Source organism: Vigna angularis, chromosome 5 (genome assembly GCF_016808095.1).
Source record: "Vigna angularis cultivar LongXiaoDou No.4 chromosome 5, ASM1680809v1, whole genome shotgun sequence".
NCBI lineage: Eukaryota > Viridiplantae > Streptophyta > Magnoliopsida > Fabales > Fabaceae > Vigna > Vigna angularis.
In genome coordinates, this window is record NC_068974.1 from 17,795,558 (window position 1) to 17,819,445 (window position 23,888).

General features: G+C 37.6%; 1 protein-coding gene across 1 annotated transcript; it reads right to left on the bottom strand.

Annotated features, from left to right (window-relative positions):
• Positions 1-21,251: 21,251 nt before the first annotated feature.
• LOC108319498 (uncharacterized) lies at positions 21,252-22,739 on the bottom strand. The gene is made up of 2 exons (XM_017550657.1): positions 21,914-22,739; positions 21,252-21,640 (listed from the first exon to the last, which is right to left on the bottom strand). The coding sequence occupies exons 1-2, from the start codon at positions 22,737-22,739 to the stop codon at positions 21,252-21,254; spliced, it is 1,215 nt and encodes a 404-aa protein (XP_017406146.1).
• Between the last annotated feature and the right edge of the window lie 1,149 nt (positions 22,740-23,888).

Sequence of the window (23,888 nt, forward strand, 5' to 3'; positions counted from 1 at the left end):
ACCATTTGGAACAATGTTTTATATGTTATAGGGATTAACTAATACGAACCAAAATTATTACAAAATAAACTTAAACTTATCGAAATAAAAAAAAAGGGATTGAATCTTTAAATATTGAAGCTATAAATTGCATTTGAAGCTGTTAGGAGAATTAAGACAGATGGAGAACAAGGCAGCTTCTTCATGCACCTCTATATATATATACATATATTATGTAAATATGCATATATTATGTACATATATTATGTAAATATATATATATATATATATATATGTATATATATATATGTGTACACATATATATGTACATATATATATATATATGTATATATATATATATGTGTGTATATATATATATATGTGTGTATATGTGTATATATATGTGTATATATATATGTGTGTATATATATATATATATATATGTGTGTATATATATATATATATGTGTATATATATATATATATGTGTATATATATATATATGTATATATATATATGAATTTTGTTTACGTGTAATTTTTTTGTTAGTATATTTTAATAAAAAAGATTTCATTTTCATAAAAAGAAAATATTTTAAATACAAGTGTATTTTAATAATTTTTATTTTTAATTTAAAATAAAATATAAAAAAAATAAGAAACACTCATTTAATTATGATCTACTTTTTTCACTTATCTAATTTGTGTTTCTTCATCTTTTATTTCATCAACACACAACAATCCGATATTGTAATTTGTTGTTCTTGTTGTGTTTGTTTATTTGTTTATCACTTTAATAACAAAATAATTGATAATGTTGATGTTGATTTTTGTTTGAAAGATTGTGTTATATTTTTTTCTTTTGGATTGTTATTAAATTTCATTTTTAAATTTTAGAAGTCGTAGTTTATCTTCGTAAGTTTGATATACTCAGGATTCTTAAGTTGGGATTACAATTATCATGACCAATCATTAGTTTAATTGTTTTATTGCATAAGTATGAAATTCTTTTACAATTGTATGCTAATAAACTATTAAATAATCAATTTAGGTATTTAAGTACTCAATAATCCATTTCCTTAATATTTTGTGAGAAATACTCATTTCATAGTAAGAGACAAATCAATTTTGAAGATTATTTTTCTATCTGTTATGAATAATTTTTACTGTTATCCTCTGAATCCAAATTTGTTTACCATATTCGTTAAGATGTTGGATCAAATTTTCAGAGTCTAACGACAGTCTTTTTTGAATATGTTGATAAAAGACTGTAATGAATGATTTATATATTTCACATGATAGTCAAAATGAAAAAATGATTTATTCCTTCTAGATGATTCACAAAAAATGCGTCACTGCATTTTTGACACTGGTATTTGTTTGGTAATTTCAGAAATCAAAGCATCAACTAGAGTAATGTGCTTTGGTGAGTTACGGGAATTACAAACCTTCCTAAAGATACATTACTATTTTTAAAATTTAAAAATAAAATTTAATAATTATCGGAAAAAGATATAATGTAACTCTCCAATCAAAAATCGACATCAATATCATTAATTATTTTGTGTATTTTTGATTTTTTTATTTTAAATTAAAAATAAAAATTATTAAAATACTTTTGTATTTAAAATATGCATTTTTTATAAATGAGAAAATTTTTTTCCTTTAAAATTTGGTACACTTATCTAAAATGTAATAACCATAAGTTAACAAACTCATTCATATATATATATATATATATATATATATATATATATATATATATATATATATATATATATATATATATATATATATATATATATATATATATATATATATATATATATATATATATATACACACACACGAAAGCAATTATTTTGAGAGAAAAAAAGTTTTAAATCGCGTAATACAATAAAAAAGAGAAGAAGGAAAAATGGAATGTTCTTTATTCGAGGGTGCACGAAGAAATATATGAAGGTGCAACAAGAACCTACCCGAGGACAAACTAAAGTGACTCCAACGCAACATAAAATCTTATAATTTTGTAATTTTGGCCCTACAGAATTTGTAATTTTAGTTTCTATTTTTCTTTGTAACTTTAGTAAATTTTTAATGGCTTAAATGCTTGCTTCGTTCCCATGTTAAAAGGTGAATTTTTGTTTAGTACCCGGTTTTAAAAATGAAGACATTGGATCTCTATGTTATGAAAAATATATGAATAAGGTCCACAAAGAAAGAACAAGTTCAACAAATCATAAAAAAAAAACTGAACAAGAAAGAAAAATGCTGGACAAAAGAAGAGAAAAGAGAAAAAGTACAGCCACATCAGCATGGACTTAATGTCATTGCTGTCAACTTAACAGACAAGATCTTATTCATACACTTTTCATAACATAGGGACCTAATGTCTTCATTTTTAAAACTTGGTACTAAATAGAAATTTATCTCTTAATATGAGGACGAAGTAAGCATTTAAGCCATTTTTAATCATCCATAACCTTATTCAATTTTTAGTTTAATTATTTATAGTTTTTGTTGCCTTACATATTATAGTAAAATTGAGAGACAATGCAATATTTGTAATTTCTTTTCAAAGAGTTGAAGAGAATTTACTTGTAATTTCTTTTCAAAGAATTGAAGAGAATTACTGCTGAATTATGATGACGACGACTTTTTTTAAAATTGAAAATGAAGGATACTAATATTCAAAGCTTAAGAGATTATTAATACCCATATACAAGGATACCAATATATAAATCTGTGTAGAAAAAAAGTTCAGAAATCCAAATTATTAATAATTAAAAATTAAGGGAACAAATTACAGAAGTAAAATACAACTGAAATTACGATTTTGATAAAATGTAAACTCTAATTTTGTGAGGGCTTGTAAAAATATAAAGGAGTCATTGGGCCTTATGTGAGGCAGCCAGGCTTATCAAACCAAGGACAACTTAGCCTTAGGAAAGACTTCTCAGAAGTCTGATTTAGTTGCTTGAGCTCTCTCTCTAAAACTCTTTTGCCCTAAATTCTCTTTGCCTTCTCTCTAAAAAAAATTTCCACTCACTGAACCATTCAATCTTGGATTTGAAGGTGCTCAAGCGTTCACCACACCGAAGACTTCCTTTTGACCCGATCATATTTTCGTTTGGACCGGTAAGTGATTTTTCCCCTTTCCTTCGCTGTTTCTAGAGCCTAGGGCATGCAACGTTACTGGTTGCATGTTGCTAGTGGGGTTTCGTCTTCATATTTTCTGTCAAATCAAGCTCTAAGAGTTGTTGTTGTCACCACTTTGGTGGTTTGTAGGGTCAGGTTGAGTTCTCGTGCTGTGAAGGGTACTGTTAGGACAATTTCAATTAGTTGTGCTTGGAGAAACCCAGGTAAGGGGAGCTAGTTATATTTTTTTTAGGAGTTGTATGATGTGCATGTTTGATAAATTGTGATTTGTCTTGCTGTTATACTATATTTTTGGTGGTGAGCATGTTGAGTTTCATTTGTTGAAAATGTGAAATTTGTGTAACCATGGTATGCTGATTATTATTTGACTTGGATGAGTTTGTTGGCTGTACTTGATTTTGTTGGAGAGGTTTGGAGTAAGAATTCTGTAATATCGTTAATATGGATAGTAAGTAGGTGCACAGGTACTGTTTTAGGTTACTGTGAGAGAAAGTGAGGTATTGAAATTGGGCAATTGGAGTCTAGAACACCATAGGACAGTTTGGATGACTTAGATAAATCAATTGTGACCTTTTGAGAGTACTTTGTTGGTAGGATAGAGGAATCTTAAAAACCTGAGTTGGCACATCCCTGATCATAGAGCAACCCTAGTCTGATCCAATCAGTTGTGACTAGTCATATGTGCTGGCGTCGACGGTGAGTCTGATGCGTTCAGACATTGGATTCTTCTTCGATGACCAATTGGGTTAGTAAGGAGTGTTTGAGGTGGAAATCATGCGTTAGCCTTGTTAGATGAGTAAACAGTTACTGGAGTACTATTTTAGGTCTTTTGAGAGGAACCGAGGTAGAAAATTTGAGCATAGGTGGTCTTGAGTGCAATAGGGCAGTTTGGCTAGCTTGGATGAGTTAATTAGAACTAGTTAGGGTCATAAAACAGAGTAAAGTCATGTTTAAAATGGTAGAATTGAAATTGGGTTCTTGGGTTAATGAAATTGGAATTTTAAGTTAAAAGTTGGGTATTGATCACTTTAGAATCATGTTAATAATGTTTATAATCAAATAGAAAAGTTTAATTATATGATCTAGGATCATTAGAAGTTAAGGAAGAGGTCTAGAACGAGTTCTAGGGTGTTGAGTGCTTGAAATTTGCATAATTTCGTTCTACAGATTATGTAGAGTCGCATAACGCATCCTGTGCGCTATGCGAATTTTACCTAAAAGGCTCCCCCGTCAGGAATATTCACTTAGCACACCAAGGGTGGTGCGCTGTGAGAATTTTTGCTGTCAAACCTTGCCTCCCCCGTCAAGAAAATTCGCTCAGCGCACCAAGGGTGGTGCGCTATGCGAATTTTTGCTGTCTTGCCACCCTGGTGCGCTGTGCGACCTGATTCAGTGAGTTTCACATTTTTCCTCATCTGTTTGAGCTGTTTGATGTTGTTTGACTGCCAGGGTGTATGTATGTCTATATAACTGATTTGAGTGGCTTGATTTTGCAACATGATTGAGGGTATGTTGTATTATGTGTGAATTATAGTTTGGAAGTATGTATGAAACAAAGTTGTGATTGGCGTAAGTGTAACAAGTATGGTTCATGGACGTAATTCCATGATCCTCAAGGAGAGGATACATGGTGGTGCCCTAGTAGTGTGTAGAATGATTGCATGGCAGCTCAGTCTTGGGGGTTTTCGTGAAACTACAATGATCAATCATTCTCAAGTAGAGAGGATTGAATCATGTGGTGAGTAGTAGCAGGAGGTCCTACTCTTGGAGGCTTCCAGTATGCTCCAGGACGAGAAACGGACTAACCTCGTGAGTGTGGTAGGGTGGAACCCATTGGCAATGGCTTTGCAAAGCAGTAGAGGCCACCACGAGTGCATTAGCTCGACAATCATTCTAGTCCGGACGAGTCGGTTTATAATGCAACAAGTATTGTAATGTCATTTACCATGTTTTAAGTGAACTATGCATGCTGTGTGTGACTGTATAACATGCTTTTTATACCTAGCTCATCCTTGCTTGTTTGTGTTGGTTGTGTATGAATCATTTTGCGATGATCATCCACTTGGATGGGAGCAGATGACGAGGAGGTTTCCTTGGAGACAACTTTGGAAGAAGACGACAATGCTACAGTTTAGGCTTCCTAGGGGTTTCTTAGTCATTTGATGATATTTTGAAATACTTTTCCTCTTTAAGTTTACAGTTTAGACCTCTTTTGTTAAAGTTTAAATTCTGAAGCTATTTTGAGGATGACTATAATCCTAATTACTCTTGACTGCTTTCCTATATTATGCATGATGACGTCTTTATTATATATGTTTTTCTATATAATCGGGATGTCACAACAGCATGTGACATCCAGGCACTAACGAGGGCGGGGAGTGATCGCCGGTGCAAGAGGCACGAAGTGCAAGGGGCACAAACAAGGAGCGGCTCCTGGTAGGATTCTAGTGGAAGGGACACATGGATGAATCGAACATACACCGGAATGAGAGGGATCTAGAGACTTTATAAGTATGAGACTATACAGTTGAAGGATAGCTTAAAGGGATTGATTTGGCTACTCATATCACCAAAATGCATTTGCTTTTTAGTAGCCTAACCCATAAGAACTCCATGGTTAAGCGTGCTTAGCCTGGAGTAATTTAGGGATGGGTGACCTTTTGTGAAGTTTTCCCGAAAAGTTTGAGGGCAAAGTACATTGGAAAACCTCGTGTTGATCTGTGGGGGCAGTCAATTATAAAGAATTATATTGACAATTGTCAAAATTATAATTTATATTAAGATATCTTAAAAAATAAATTCAAATATAAAAAATAAAGGCTAACTTTTGGTTCTATATCTTATCCTCAATTTAGTTTTTATTTTGTTTAAAAGGAGTCAATCCATTTTTTTTTCATTAAATTGATGTTAACACCATTTGAAAGGTAACTACATATAGTTTAAACCTTTTTCTCCTTCATCTTTCTAACAACATAATCTCACCATCCAAACTTATCAGACTCTATTTCCAAGAAGAAGAATGATCATAATGCTGTTATGAGACAAAGAAGATAGAAAAAGAAATGGTCTTGAGAAATGACACGTGAAAGAGGATTTTCATTAATGATACCTAACAACAACAAATGTTCACCTTTTCAAACGTCAATGAAACACAAACATAAATGATAAACTCTAAAGAGAATTGAGGAAGCTAAGTTTAAAAGGAACTTACAAATATAAGTAAAAAAACACATGAAAATAAAAGTGACATGATGTCGAGGATCGAACCACAACAAGAAAAATAAGTGTAGTGGAAGCTACCACTATGGTCTCAACGTCAAGCTTATGGAAGTGGGGGTAGGTTTTGTCGAGATGGGTGGTGATGGGTATTGTTAGAGTGGTGGTGGTGATGGTGATGAGTGTAGTTAGGGTAAGTGATGGATGGGATTTTGTCATTATAAAAGATGAAGAGAGAGATGGTTTGGACTAACATGTAATCCTCCTCCAAATAGTATGAACATCCATTTAATATAATAGGTCGCATAGACTCTTTTTAAATAAAATGAATTGGCTCTTTTTAAATAAAATGAACTCGCTCTTTTTAAATAAAATGAACATTGAATTGAGGACAAAAAAAATTTAAAGAATCACATTGAAGGAACCTTCGAAATATAGGACCAAATTAATTAAACCTAAAATAGAATAGTTTATGTTTTTATAAATAAATTAAAAAATATATTCAAATTGAACTATAAAATCATATTTCTAGTACTACTTGAGATTGAATGAGTCTTAAATAGAAGAATAAGTAGATACTTTTGTTTATGCATGATGATTTTTTTTCCTCTTTCCTTCATGCATTACCTAATAAAAAAGTCAAGTTTACTCATCATATTTATTTTGAATTCCGTGCTTTAAATTAGAAAAGTTCTCGTAATTAGTAGTATTGAAAATAATATCGTATACATAAAATTATATAATTACAAAGTTATTGTTATGCTATTTCTAAATAAGGTTGTATCAACCTTTGTTCTTTTAAAATCATTCTCTTAAAGAAAATTTCTTAATCCATCATTTCAAACTCTGGAAGCTTGCTTTAAACCATACAAAGTCTTTATAAATTTAAAATCATGGTCTAATTTAGAAATGTCTTCAAAACCTATAGATGGTTTAACATACACATCTTCTTCAATAAAAGCATTTAAAAATTAACTTTTGACAGCCATATAAAGCTTGATATATTCAAAGCGGGAAATGCTAATAAAATCTTTGTTACCTCAATAGAGCAATAGTTTTGGTGAAGTGAATATCTTATTGTTGATTGTAGCTCTATGCTAAAAATATAGTTTTATTTCTTACCACTTTACAATCTTCACCTAGTTTTTGAAGGCTCGTCATGTTTCAATCGAACTTTGATCCGATGAAGGAGGTATCAAAGACAAGACATCATTTTTGGTGAATTGGTTTAGCTTTTCAACCATGAATGGAATTCAATCTTCGTCTTACAGGGATTCCCTTATGCTTTTAAGCTCAATATGAGACACCAATGCAATAACAACTTTGTATCTAAGTGAAGATCTACTTTTGTCACCATTTTTTCTCTCACCTAGGTTTTGATATTGAGGACGAGACAAAACATATATCCACTCTTTCTAAGGGGCCTAACCAAAGTGATAAGGTTCAAATGGACATTCTTTTTTCACATCATCTTTGTTTGATCTTCTTGTTGCATCAACAAATGATCCTTCTTCTACTCTTCTTTCTTCAAGCTACTAATTTGCATCTTTGTAAACTCAAGATCAGGATCGAACAACCTTCTATAGTTTAAGAAAATTCTACATTTATGATTTCTAAAATAATCAAGGTATAAGAATAACAAATTCTATAGACCTTTTGATATGTTCGAGTAACCAAGAAATACATTTTTGCCTACCTTAGAGTAAAATGTTATAATTTGAACATTGGTGTTAAGGATAAAAAAATCACTACTAAAAGCATGAAAATGTCCTATGTTTGGTTTTAGACTCCTATAGAGTTCATAGAGTCAAATTTTATAATTTGAATATTGGTGTTAAGGATAAAAAAATCACCACTAAAAGCATGAAAAATGTCCTATGTTTGGTTTTCTACTCCTCTAGAGTTCATAGGAAATCTTTTCAATAATGGGTGTTTGTTAAGACTCGACAAGTGTAACGAGTCGTATCAAGCAATAATAAGTGGTAAGACCAAGTATCGTTTCTCAAGAGACTCACGACACTAAACAATCATGTAATTACTTAACTAATTAAGACTTTTAAGAACAATTTATGGTTTTGAATGCAAAAACAAGAAAGTAAATATGTATGCACTTTTGATCAATTGAAGAAAAACACAAAGGTGAATGAATGATATTGAAATTATGAGATTGTTGGGGTTTAGATTTCACCTAGTTTACTCTCATGCATATAAGAACTCATCTTCTTCATTCAATTGTTAACATCACTTTCTAAATTACTTAAAACCCGATCCCTCGGCAAAGAAAGCCTATCCTTAATTACTAGACCACAATCCCTTTCATCCCTAATAATTAATTCTGCATTACATTAGAAGCTCAAGATGACAAAAACTCATATCCTCATCCTTGAGCAGTACTGCTTTTGGGAGAAATTCTCCAGATCGTGGTTTCTAGGTATTTCTCAATAACAAAGAAGACCATAAAATCATGCCATGAATGATAAAAACATAACAAACATAGAGCAAAGGAGAAAATCCCTAACAATTGATGAAAGAAGCATATATCAATTAAAACCAATTCAAATACATGAGAGATCACAAGGTTACATCATCCCCCATCAAAAAATTGAATTTAGTTCCCCCTTGTCATGGAGAAACTAGATGAACAATGGAGTGAGAATGAAAGATAAACCCTAAAAATTGAAGAGGAGAGCTTCTGCATCCATTTCTGCCTCTAGAGAGTTGGAAAAGTCTGAATTTGTGTCAATTTTGTCAAAAGATACTCCCTCTAGGACGTCCAAGTCCTTATATATAGTTAAATTGGATCATGGGCCAGTGTTGACACCGCTCAACACCCCTACTTAGGGCGCCCAAACGAGCTTGCGATAAAACTGACGCTCAACACCCATAAAAGGGCGCTCAAGCTTTATGCGATACATGGAACTGGCACTCAGCCTTGACTGACTGGCGCTCAGGGCCCCTTTTTTTCGCGCTACGCTTCAGCTTGACTTTTTTGCACTGCGTCTTTTTCTCTTTTTCTGCATTCCAACTCCTTGGTACTTTAACTCCTCTTTTAAATCATTCCAATAACCTAGAAAGTCAAGGGAATTTAGTGATAAAATCATTAATTATACCCTCTACTCACTTATTCACAAAACTAAATTAAAAACATGAGTTCAAGCAAGCTTCTAAGTCAAAAAGGGTTGATTTAGTATCAAAATTGCATCACAGATAACGGTATATTCAACTGTTATCAGTCTCAGGAAGCAATGTCTAGTACCTCCACCAGAAGTGCTTTGGATGAAGTTCTCATAGAGCATGGTTCTCGCTATCTCTCGAAGAGTTTTGTTCTTTATTTCAACATCCCTATTTTGTTGAGGTTTTCTGAACGAGGAGAGATTACTGTATAATGTTATTTGATTCACGAAAAATATAAAACTCTCTATATTTGAACTCAATCCCATGGGAACTTTTCATACTTGAGAAACAAAACCTTACTTCATCTATAGTCTTTTGTAGAATATCTCAAACACATAGAAATACTCACTCTTAAAAGGAAGGAAGAAAACCTAGGTATATGTTGAGAAGTCATCAACAATGACCCGACCATACCTCTTTCCTTTTAAACTTAAGGTTGTCATGAAAGTTTAAAATGTTTAGTAAGTGAAACACAACTTTTAGATTTGGAAGAACTTTTTAACGAATTCCCTTTTTATATGCCTAACATAATATGAGTTTTCCAAGAAAGGTTAGGCAATTCTTTAACGATATTTTTCTTTGAAAGCTTTGAAATATATTTAAGATTTAGATGCCTTAGCGTTTTTTTCCATAAATATCTCTTATCGTTTTTGGACAACAGACAAGTGACCCTCCGCTTTCTAAGATCTAATGGATCCATCTTATTATAGATATTGTTCTTTTGTCATGTGTAAAGATGGTTTGTCTATTAGATAATGGTACTACACATGTGTATATTGGGCCCTTTCAATTAGCCTTTGAAGTTTTTCTTCCATGTTTACAGTTAACACTATGGTGTCCAGGTTTCGCATAATAAGAACAAAAACTTCTTTTCTTTTTATGAGAGCTTTTATTATGATCTTTCTTTCGTTGAAAATCACACCCAAGTTCACACTTATCAAATGCATGTCTAAAGGTTGAAACCTAAAGGTTTTGAGCTTTAACTTCAGAGCTCTCAATAAATACTTTAAAATCCTTCTTACAACATGTTATCTTTTACTTAAACTCTCAGTTTTGACAATGTTTAATAATGTAATTTGTTTTAGAGTAGACACTTTCTAGCATTATGCAACTTTGTCATGTTTGAACTTTTTATTCTCAATTGCTGCTATCGAGAAAATCCTCGTAAGGGAGATCATCCTCATCTTCATCATCAATGAACAAGACGAGTTAGAATTAGAAGGAAAATCATAGATAGGATAATAATGTATGTTTTCATCTGTGTTTGCCAGTAAACACACATTTGCATGTTCTTTTATGCTAAAGTCTAAAACCCTGGGTCTAAAATCTTCCCATGTAGCCATCAGACTCTTCTTGAGTCTTGGCTTCTTCTTCATCTTTGGCACTTAAACTCCATATGCTCGGACTTCTTGCACTCATAATAGAGCTATGTCTTATGAGAATTCTTCCTCATTTTATTTCTACGAACTTTATTTTATAATTTGGTATCACAACTTTATGCCTTAAGTGTCTGAGTGAGAGAAAAAAAAGAGAGTGAAACACTGTGTTTGAGTTCTTGTTGATAACGGTTGAATATACCGTTATCTGTGATTCAATTTTGATATTAAATCAACCTTTTTTAACTTAGAAACTTGCTTGAACTCATGTTTTTGCTTTAATTTTGCGAATAAGTGAGTAGAACTTATACTTTATGATTTTATAACTAAATTCCCTTAATTTTGTAGTTAATAATGTGTCTGGAAGAATCACCAACAATATATAGAGTTGAATCGGCCATAAAAGCAAGTAAAACAACAAAAGAAAAGTGAGTTTTGGAATGCTACCGCCAGGGCTGAGCGCCCCTGAGGGGGGATTGAGCGCCAATTTTGTCGTAGTTTTGCCCGGGCACCCTAAATGAGGGCATTGAGTGATAAATAAATTTTTAATCCCAAAAAATAGAGTCAAAAACTTGTTAAGACCTCAGAAAGTGTACCAAATCGTATCAAGTAATAATAAATGGTAAGACTAAGTATCGTTTCCCAAGAGACTCACGACACTAAACAGTTATGTGATTACTCAACTAATTAAGACTTTAAAGAACAAATTGTGGAGTTTTTGAATGCAAATGCAATAAAATAAATATGACTGCAATTTGATTAATTGAGGTTAAACACAAGAAGAAATGGATGAAGTTGATGATATTGTTGTTGGGGTTTAGATTTCACCTAGTTTACTCTCATGCATATATGAATTCATCTTTCTTCATTAATGTTACTGCCACTTTCTAGTTTACCTTAAACCCGATGTCTCGGTGAAGAAAGCCTAATCCTAATCACTAGTTTAGAATGTCTTGTCTCCCTAGCAATTATTCATGCATTACATTCGCAGAGAAGCTTAAAGGCAACCGATCCTCCTATTCTTATGTCTAGGTAATATTGCTTTCGAGAGAATTTCCCCAGTTCTAGATTTCCCCTTATGTGTCCATATCGACAAAATAAATGATCATGCAATTGAATGAGTTAAACAAAACATGCATAGAGTGTAGAGGAAAAACCCTAACAATTAATGAAGTAAAGCATATATAATCAAGAATCAATTCAATACATGAGAGTTTAAAAAGGTTACATCTTTCCCAAGAACAATAAGGGTTAGCCCTCCATCGTCATGGGAAAACTAGATGAACAATGGAATGAAAGAATGGAAGAGATAGAAAAACCCGAGAAAGAGAAGAGGAGAGTTGTCATCATCCCCAAATCTACCCCCAAAGGGTGAAAAGTGTGTTTCTGTGCTCAAGCCATCAAAAGATACATTTCCTAGGACGTCCAAGTACTTAAATAGACAAGAAAAATAACAGAAAACAGGTCCAAGCCCATAAAAATAATAGTGTCGGTGCTCGACGCTAAAATTACGCTCAACGATAGCTGCGGCACTCAAAACTGGCGCTCATCACAACTTTTTCTGCACTCTGGTTGACGGATTGACTTTTCTGCATTCCAACCATTCGGTACTTTATCTCTTCTTTCAAATCATTCCAATAGCCTACAAAATCAAGGGAATCTAGCACAAAACCATTAAATTCACCTTCAACTCTCTTATTCACAAAACTAAAGCAAAAACATGAGTTAAAGCAAGTTTCTAAGTCTAAAGGGTCTTTTTAATATCAAAATTAAGTATAAAAATAACGATTTTTCAACCATTATCACTGAGCGCCAGCGTGTTGGGTTTGAACCTGTTTTCTGTTATTTTTTGGATCTATTTAAGGACTTGGACGTCCTAGGAATTGTATATCTTGATGGCTTGAGCACAGAAACACACTTTTCACTTCTTGAAGGAAGATTTGGGATGGGGAAGCTCTCCTCTTCAGTTTCTAGGGTTTTTCTATCTCTTCCATTCCATTGTACATCTAGTTTCTCCATGATAATGAAAAATTAAATTAAATTTGTTGTCGGGGGATGATTGATGGGGCTGTCGCGGCCCATACAAATTTAATGTGCAAATAAATGCAGTATAGTGCTAGGAAGTGACTCCTAGGTCGTCTCTCAAGGACCAAATGTGGTTGGAGACTTAGGTCAAACACGTAGTGCGGGGGGTTTGGTGAAAGTGTTTTTGTGATTAAAAATGAACTAAATTAAAACTGGAAATTAAAGACAACCAAACATAGTTGAAAACATTAAAGTAAATGAAAACATTAAACTGAACAGTCCTAAAACAAGATGTGTGAACTAATTAAAATGCAATAGATAATAAAGAAACACGTGGTGTGATATTCAAATAGAATACTTAAGCTAACAAAGAAAGAAAACACATTATAGTGAGAATAAAGCTTTAATGGCGAATAAAGCTTTAATGGCTAAAGGGCGTTAACCAATTAAAAATGCAACGAGTAAACTAAAGGGTGAGACGCTGATTGAAGACGTCTATCAATGCATAACGCTGTAAAATGCAACCAATGAGCCAAAACGAGAGCCAAAACGAGAGTTGCTTATTGTTACCATGCACATCCATCACCGAACAACACTTAAAAAAAAATGCTTGAACAATGAAGTGAGTCAGCTACTTTAACCTCTAAAAGCAAAATAAAGTGAATCCAAAATGTGGGTAGCGGCGTGTGCTATTTCTTCCAGGCCGTGGCATATTCAACTAAATAAATGAGCTCCTTCTAAAAGAAAATTAACGTCCCACATGCTTCTCCTGGACGTCCATCCCGAGGCCGTGCCTTTCTCCTTGCCAAGTAATCACCTCACGGGACACTCTTCCAGCACCTAATCACCGTAATGCTTTTTTTTAAAAGAAAGTAAAACAATCCCCTGACTTGACCGTGCTGGATGCTACCTCCTCCCATCATTATTAATCACCGTGCCAATCTTACTTTATTCAATAGCGTGCTGCTGGAATGATGCATCGCTTCTCCCTGCCTCCAGCTCACTCCCGTGCACGCACTAGTAAAAAAGAAGCTTTTTAACGCGCGGTATATGCCTCGGTTTTACTGAAACCGAAGCGTATAAAAGCGCGGTGGCATTTTCGTAGTTTTAGACAACTTATATGCCTCGGGTATCAGTAGAACCGAAGCCAAAAAGATTTTCAACATCTGTTACGCGCCAACCGAGACATATAACCCGTATATGTTTTTAAATTTTAATTATTTTTCAAAACTTTAGGCACCGGTTATCTTAAAACCGAGTCAGTATCCCTCTCTTACCTCACGTAAATATTAACCGAGGCATATACTCATTAATATTACAGCTCTTCCTCTTCTGTTCTCTCACTCACGCTCAGACTCTTCCTCTTCTCTCACGCTCAGACTCTTCCTCTTCTCTCACGCTCAGACTCTTCCTCTTCTCCACGCTCAGACTCTTCCTCTTCTCTCACGCTCAGACTCTTCCTCTTCTCCACGCTTAGACTCTTCCTCTTCTCTCACGCTCAGACTCTTCCTCTTCTCTCACGCGATCTCCTTCACTCTTCCTCTTCTTCTCTCTCGCTCACACGATCTCCTTCACTCTTCCTCTCCTTCACTCTTCCTCTTCTTCTCTCTCGCTCACGCGATCTCCTTCACTCCGCCGCTCCGCCGCTCAGATCTCCTTTCAAGGTACCCTTCTCACTTTTCCTCTTCTTCTTTCTCGCTCAAATCTCCTTCTCACAGTTCCTTTTCTTCTTCTCTCTGTTGCTTTGCCATGGCTGCATCCCACCCCGCAACCCCAACCCGTCACGCCTCCCACCCCGCAACCCCAACCCCACCACCAACCGGACACGATCTCACTCCACCAGCGGACGCGATCTCAGATCTAGTGTTGTTCGTGGACCGCCTGGTACGGCCCGTGCCAGTGGTGGAGCCGCTAGCCTAGCACCCGGTCCAGCCCCCTTCCGAGCCCTCAACCACCGTGGATGAAGCTGTTGTGGGACCGTCCGGCTCCGCTTCGAAGGCCGAGGATGGCAGCGTCAATGAGGATGAAGGCTGGGTTCTACCGATTGAAAAGGAGAGTTCTTTGTACTGGAAATGGGGGAGAAGGAAGGATGCTGGGAAATAGGGGCCGAGGATGGCAGCAATTTTCTTTCATTTTTTTCCATTTGTTATGCTGGATTTATTTGTTCATTGATGTATCCTACTCTGATTTGTGGTTTTATCTGCTCTGTGATGTATCTTATTATGATTTTTGGAGTTCGTTTGTGTTTTGGAATTATAACTGAAAATGCTTGAGTTCGAATTCTTCATTGAGACATGCTCCTGTGTTAAAGGATTGAGGAAAAGACCCAGAATGGTTCTGCAGTTTTCTAAAATTTTTTTTTATTAAATTTTTTAAGATACTAACTCGGTTCAAAAGATAACCGAGGCAAAACTAGATCTTTTTTGACCCGGTTTAGAACCGAGGCATTAAACGTATTCTTTTTACCTCGCCTCTATATGCACCGGTTGTAAAACCGGTGCGTATAAACGAAACTAACCGATGCCATTTCTGTATATTGCACTAGTGACGTACACCTACTCCTATTTAATCACCTTGCTGCTTTTCCTTCCATCCGTGACACCACTTCTCCAACAAAATGAATGTCTCCATTTCTTTCTAAAATTAAAAATGAAAGCATTCTAGAATTTCATCCTCCTCCCAGAAACATGCTTATCCTCTTCTCTAAAAGAAATATGGAAGCATTTGTGCTGCTACAGTAAAAATAAACCGAGAATTTCTTCCAGCTCCCCTTTTCGTGCACACCCCTTCACCCATAAACCACTGCATCCTATTCTCTAGAAAAATGAATCATCCCCCCTTTTCGTGGCGGCTGGAGCACACCTTATATGAAGGTTGAATGACCCACTGCTGCACCTGCTGGACGTAGCACGCCAAACCTGCTCCTCTTCAGCCGTAGCCCTCCATCCTTGCTCCAACTCCTTCTCGTGTGCACACCACTTTAGCAAATAAAAGAAATGAGCTTCTAAATGACCAGCAAACCAAGAATGGAAGTGAGCTGCTGCACCATTTCTCAAATTGAAAAGTGTAACATCCCAAAATACAGTAATAACCATAAATTACAATTAATTACATTTCATAATCAAACAGTGCAGTCTTTATACTAAAATTCCTGTTCATAAACCAAACGGCTTTAAGTACAGAATATACTACAATACTACAGAAATAATAAGAGTCAGGGATGAACGATTTAACAAAACCAAATAACCGAACGTTCAAAAATCAAAACTAATTAACTAATATCTAAACAAACGAACGCTCTAGGGTTCGGCTTTGACTTCCACGTCTACCAGATTCTCCTCTTCAATAACATCTTCTAGCAATGCCTCGCCTTCTGCTCACATCCACACGGATGATCATTGCATCGATAGGACGGACGTACAGGGACGAGAGACAACACAAGGAAAAACGAAGGGTAAGCTTATGTAATTTAATTCATACATCAACATTTAAATCAAACATTTCAACAACACAAGAATAGTTCAACACATATAAAACCATACGAAATCTATCACTAGACGCACCGTCCGGACTGTATGAATCTGTGTAGCTACAGGCGTTCTTGCACCCGGGTGATGTAGTAACTAGGATACACTCAACAGCTGCCACCCGAGGTTAGCCCTATCCACAGTACCCCTAAGGACTAGGACCTCCGCCGTTCCCACACATGACCTACCACCTCTACGTGAGAATGAGTACTCACGGAACATCAGGATGAACTGCCAGCATTAGCATAACCACATTCATACTTTACCAATTCCAATACTCAATACAGGAGTCGTTCCTCCCCGGAACGCTCGTTCAAAATCCAATATCACTTATTCATCTCATATAATATCCATCCTTTAAAATCTTCCACTTTATTATCATTTTCATCATCGGTTACAAGGACCTAAAATAACGAACGTTCAACCCTCATCAGAACGAGGACGAACGATAAGAATAAGACCAACAATTCTCTCGTTCAGAACAGAAGAAGACTAAGAGAATATTTGTTAGATTTAAGAAATGGATTTAGTAAACTAAGGAAATCGGTGATGAATGGTAGTTACCACGTGAGTCAGTTAAATGAACTAACTCTCTTGAATTCAAAATAATACTCAAGAAATAAGTCAAGTATGGAGACTTTAGACCGGATCCAATGCAAGAAGAAAATCAAGGTGTGAGGGACTATCTTTAGAATAATTCACATACGGAAGTCAAATGTCAGTAAATGACCGAACATGGAAAAAGGGAAATATTATTACAGTTGAATGAACGCTATTTTAACAAGATTGGTTATATAATAATGCGAGCGCTTGGTATAAGACCGAGCACTACTTAGGACGAATGCTAGGTATAGGACCGAGCACTACTTAGGACGAACGCTAGGTATAAGACCGAGCACTACTTAGGACGAACGCTAGGTATAAGACCGAGCACTACTTATTTTAAACTTCGAGGATGTATACATATTACTTTATTTCGGATATCTGGGTACAACTATGCTGAGCCGAATGCTCAACTTGGTATTTCACATGAGGACGCTCGTTCTCGACTAGAGTTCTCTCCAAATGAAAGAATTCCATTTTAAACAGTTTACTAGAAAACCGAACGGTAGAGGACCGTTCAATGACGAACGTACATTATCATAGTGAGAAGTTCATATTCAAATTTTCAACTATTTTCAACATATCAGTCCATACCTTATAACTTCATATCAAATATCAATTTACATACTTTATAGAATCCATACTAACAATTCATACTCCAAAATAATTACTCATATTCACATTCATACATATCAACCATAGTCATACATATCAAACAACATACATCATACTCATTCCTTCACACAATGGACGTTCATACAATTCAACGAACATTCATGCAATATAGTCAAAACATGAGAATTAAATTAAATAAGCTTCCCTTACCTGGATTAGTGAGTGAAACTTCTAAACGTAAGATTTCGGGTTCGTCCGTCTACAGCTTTCTACCCTCAAAGATCACTTAATCCTTCCAACTAAATCTAACCATAAAAATCAAGAATGACTTAGAATTTAACCCTTCATGCAACCAGAATTTGGCTTTGCATGTAACAAAAGAACGTTCGACGAAGAAGAGAAACTTACCAATTTCAGAATCTGGAACTGTTCGGTTCAGATTGAAGCTTACGACGCCGGGAGTTCTTCTATGGTCTCTGAAATGGGATCGGAGAAGGGAAGGATGAGTTACAGTAGAGAGAAGAAAAGGTTTTCTAGAGAGAAGGAGGAGAAAATGGAAGGTCTGAGTTTGGGAAGAAGAAGGTGCGTGCAGGAGAGTGGGCAGCGTTTTCAGAAAAATCATTTTTGTTTACCCCACGTCCAAACGGTCGTGCACTCTCCTATTGACACCTGCACTCCACTAACTGACTTCCGAATCTTCTACTGTGACACTTGGCGTCAGTGGTCAGATTTTTGGGTGGGTTTTTAATGATTCTGAGCAGGGTGTTGGGCGCATTAAATGAGATTAAACAGGTGGGGTTTGGGTTAAGTTTCCGAGGTCTGACATTCACCCTAACTACAAAATTTTTGTCCTCGAAAATTAAAACTTACCTGGAAATAGGTGAGGGTACAAGTCCTTCATGGCATCCTCCACTTCCCAAGTAGTGTCGCCAGTCTTTTCGTCCCACACCATTTTCACTAAACGAACGCCCTTTCCCTTATAGTACTTGGTGCGGTTGTCTTCAATGCGTACCGGCTGCATCTCCAGCGTTCGGTCTTGGCGAAGACGAACGTCTTCTAACTCCAGTATATGTGAGGGGTCGGCTATGTATTTTTGGAGTTGGGAGACGTGGAAGACTGGGTGAAGGTTGGACAGTTGAGGAGGTAGTGCTAGTTCATACGCCACTGGTCCGATCTTCCTCAAGATTTGATAAGGTCCTACGAATTTTGGGGATAGCTTCTTTGGTCGCATGGCTCTGCCTACTCCCGTGGTCGGATTCAACCTAAGGAACACGTGATCTCCTGCAGCGAACTCCAACGGTCTTCTTCTCTTATCTGCGTAGGATTTCTGCCTGCTCCGAGACGTCTTCAACCTTTCTTGAATCAGCTTCACCTTCTCGGTCGTTTGTTGAATTAGTTCAGGTCCGGTCAGCACTTTCTCTCCTTCTTGAAACCAACACAATGGCGTGCGGCACTTCCTTCCATAGAGAGCTTCAAACGGCGCCATTCCGATGCTAGACATGAAGCTGTTGTTGTAAGTGAACTCCACTAAAGGCAAGACTTCATCCCAGACGCCCATGTGATCCAGGACGCACGTCCTCAGTAAATCTTCCAGCGTCTGGATTGTCCTTTCAGACTGACCGTCCGTTTGAGGGTGATAAGCTGAACTCATCTGCAGTTTGCTTCCCAATTCGCCTTGCAAAGATTGCCAAAATCGAGATGTGAATCTCGTGTCTCGGTCAGAAATGATGCTCGAAGGTACTCCATGTAGACGAACGATCTCCTTAACTCTAGGTTGGTCATCGACATCTTCAAGTTGACTGCCAGGAAGTGAGCGCTCTTCGTTAGTTGATCCACAATTACCCAAATTGAATCATGATTTCTGACCGTGCGTGGTAGGTGGGTCACAAAATCCATGGAAATGCTGTCCCACTTCCATTTGGGAATCTCTAGTGGTTGCAGTAGGCCGCCCGGCCTCTGGTGCTCTGCCTTCGCTCGTTGACAAGTCAAACAAGACGCCACAAAACGAGCGATGTCATTCTTCATTCCCGGCCACCAAAATGACTTCCTGAGATCTTGATACATCTTAGTCATGCCAGGGTGCATGCTAAGACGACTTTGGTGACCTTCTTCCAGGATGATCCGCTTTAGCTCTCCATCATTTGGAATGCACGTCCGGCCCTTATAGCGTAAGAAACCGTCCGTTCCAGTGTTAATTTCTTTGGCCTGATCAGTACCGAGCGCGTTCAGAATCTTCACCAGTTCTTCATCCTCAGATTGTTTCTCCATGATTCTGTCGAACACATCACTGGATATCCTAAGGTTACAACATTTAATACTGTTCGGCTCTAAGTCAAACTGTAACCTTAGGTCTCTAAAGCTCTCCACCAACTGAAGTTCTCTGACCATCATGGACGAAACGTGCACTACCTTCCTACTCAGAGCGTCCGCCACTACGTTCGCTTTCCCTGGATGGTAGAGTAACTCAAAATCGTAGTGCTTCAAGAATTCAAGCCAATGCCTCTACCTCATGTTCAACTCCTTTTGATCAAATAAATACTTGAGGCTCTTGTGATCACTAAAGACCTGGAACGTAGATCCGTACAAGTAATGCCTCCAGATCTTTAGTGCAAAAACGACCGCTGCCAGCTCCAGGTCGTGCGTTGGGTAATTTGTCTCGTGAATCTTCAGCTGTCGGGAAGCGTACGCTACTGCTCTCTTCTCTTGCATCAGCACACAACCCAAACCTTAGTGAGAAGCGTCGCAGTATACCTCGAACGGTTTGGCCGTGTCTGGAATAATCAGAACTGGAGCGCACGTCAATTTGTGCTTCAGCTCTTGAAAACTTTTCTGACACCGATCGATCCAAGCGAACGGTTGGTCTTTCCTGGTCAGCTGAGTTAACGGAGCTACTATCTTAGCAAATCCTTCAATAAAACGTCTGTAGTAGCCTGCAAGTCCCACGAAGCTACGAACCTCAGTGACCGAACGGGGACTCTCCCATTCCAATACCGCTCGTACCTTGGCCGGATCCACTGATATACCTCCAGCCGACACCACGTGCCCCAAGAATTGAACTTCCTTCATCCAGAACTCACATTTTGATAACTTAGCATACAACTCTTTTTCCCTTAGTATACCAAGTACAATTCTCAAGTGCTCCTCATGTTCGTCTTGAGTCTTGGAGTAGATGAGGATATCATCTATGAAGACGACCACAAATTTGTCCAAGTAAGGTCCGAATATACCATTCATATAATCCATGAAGATTGCTGGCGCGTTCGTTACACCGAACGACATTACTACATACTCATAGTGTCCGTAACGAGATCTGAAAGTAGTCTTCTGGATGTCTTCCTCCTTAACTCTGATTTGATGATATCCAGATCGCAAGTCAATCTTCGAGAATATTGTGGCCCCATGCAGTTGATCCAGCAAATCATCTATCCTTGGCAATGGGTACTTATTCTTGATGGTCAACTTGTTTAATTGTCTGTAATCAATACAAAGCCGAGAGCTGCCATCCTTCTTCCTTACTAAGAGAACAGGCACTCCCCAGGGGGATACGCTCGGCCTGATAAACTGCTTGTCCATCAACTCTTAAATCTGATTCTTGAGTTCAGCTAACTCTGCAGGCGACATACGATAAGGCTGAACGGAGATGGGTGTTGCGGTCGTCACCAAGTCGATCGTGAACTCAACCTCACGAGTAGGAGGTAGTCTAGGCATTTCTTCCGGAAAGACATCAGGGAACTCATCCACAACCGATCGTCCTCCACCGAGTTCGCTACTGGACGATCGCTCAAGTATTAATCCTCCAAACTCCTCATCTGCGTGCGTCATTATCAGGAAACAGCTGGCACCCTCCATGATATCTTCCTTCAATTGACTGAGCGTCACTGATAACTCTTCTTCTTCTTCATCAGGAAATACTAATCCCTTCCTACCACAATCTATCAGAACGCGATTGGTAGCCAACCAATCCATTCCTAAAATCACCTCCAAACCTTGAAGAGGTAAGAAGATGAGATTAACTGTAAACTTACGCCCCTCCACTTCTATAGAACATCTGACGCACATAGTGGACGTCCTAACTTCGCCAGCCGCTAGGGTTGACACCACCAGGTCGAACTGCATCTCTCTCACTTCTAAACCCAGTTTTTCAACACACGCCTTCGAGATGAAGGAGTGGGTCGCCCCCGAATCATACAGTACACAACAGGGTATTCCATACACTAAACAGGTGCTGGTGATAAGTGTACCTGAGCTTGCTGCTTCCGCGCCCGTTATAGCATATACACGCCCAACCGCTTGGGCTCGACCACCTCTTGGTTGATTCCTTCCTGCGTTCGGTGGTCTCGTCACCGCTCGTCCTCCAAAGTTGCACTCATTCTTCAAGTGTCCATTCCTTCCACAACGAGTGCAGTGTTTTCCTCCCACCAGCTGAGGACATGACGAACGGTAATGTGGTCCTCCACACTGGAAACAAGTAACGTTTCCTTGTTGTCCAGGTTGTCTGGTAGTGACCAGCGCTTGAGACCCACTTGTATTTGATGGTTGGTTTGGATGAGTGTAGGGGGTCCTTCTCAGATTAGTATTGTTTCTTGATACGATCGGTCCCCTAACCACCTGTTGTTGCTTCTTTTGTCGTTCTACCTCTGCCAGATTCTTCTCCAGTACTTTGGCTCTCTCCACCATGGCAGGAAATGACCGAATACATAAACTGGAGATCAACACCTTCAGATCACTCCTCAGTCCGTTCTCAAATTTCCTACACTGCCACTCTTCACTAGTGGCCATAGTGTTGAACCTCAATAATTGCTTGAACGTGTTGGTATACTCCGATACTGACTTCCCCCCTTGTACCAATTGAAGGAACTCCACTTCCTTGGCGTAACGAACGTTGTCTGGGAAATACTCTTCATAAAATTTACTTCTGAAAACTTCCCAAGTGATGGGAATGTGAGCGTCAGTTAGTATAGTCTTCACGCTCGACCACCAGTGGCTGGCCTCACCAGTAAGTAAATACTCGATAAACGCCAACCTGTTGTCATCAAGGCACCTCTTAGCATTATATATCTTTTCCATATCTCACAGCCACTGATCTGTCTCATCAGGAAGGCACTTCCCATTAAACTTGGCGGGGTGGTATTGAAGAAAGCTTTCCAAACTCCATTCAGCATGTTGGGTAGCATTGGAAGAAGACGCTCCCTGCGTATTCCTAGTAGCTGCAATAATCTCCATCAACTGCCTCTGTGTAGCTTCAGAGTTGGCGCGAGCGGCCTCCAAACTCTGTAGGGCAGCTGCGTTCTGCTCCATTAGGGTAGTGTTTTGTTGTTGTAGCCTATCAATCACTGTTTCCAACAACCTAGTGTTGTTGGGCGCATCAGGTTCATTGGGCTGTGGTGGAGGAGGGAGTCTAGGTGCCATTTGTTCTCTGGGAAACAGAGAAAACGAGCGTTAGTCATGTTTAAAGAGTTGAAAAATAACTCATTAAACACACATTAAGCACACAGCAAAAACATAGTGTACTCATACCTACAGTATCCTTAAGAGAACAAAACTGCTCTGATACCACTAATGTAACATCCCAAAATACAGTAATAACCATAAATTAGAATTAATTACATTTCATAATCAAACAGTGCAGTCTTTACACTAAAATTACTGTTCATAAACCAAACGGCTTTAAGTACAGAATATACTACAATACTACAGAAATAATAAGAGTCAGGGACGAACGGTTTTACAAAACCAAATAACCGAATGTTCAAAAATCAAAACTAATTAACTAACATCTAAACAAACGAACGCTCTAGGGCTCGGCCTTGACTTCCACTTCTACCAGATTCTCCCCTTCAATAACATCTTCTAGCAATGCCTCGCCTTCTGCTCACCTCCACACGGATGATCATTGCATCGATAGGACGGACGTACAGGGACGAGAGACAACACAAGGAAAAACGAAGGGTAAGCTTATGTAATTTAATTCATACATCAACATTTAAATCAAACATTTCAACAACATAAGAATAGTTCAACATATATAAAACCATACGAAATCTATCACTAGACGGACCGTCCGGACTGTATGAATCTGTGTAGCTACAGGCGTTCTTGCACCCGGGTGATGTAGTAACTAGGATACACTCAACAGCTGCCACCCGAGGTTAGCCCTATCCAAAGTACCCCTAAGGACTAGGACCTCCTGCCGTTCCCACACATGACCTACCCCCT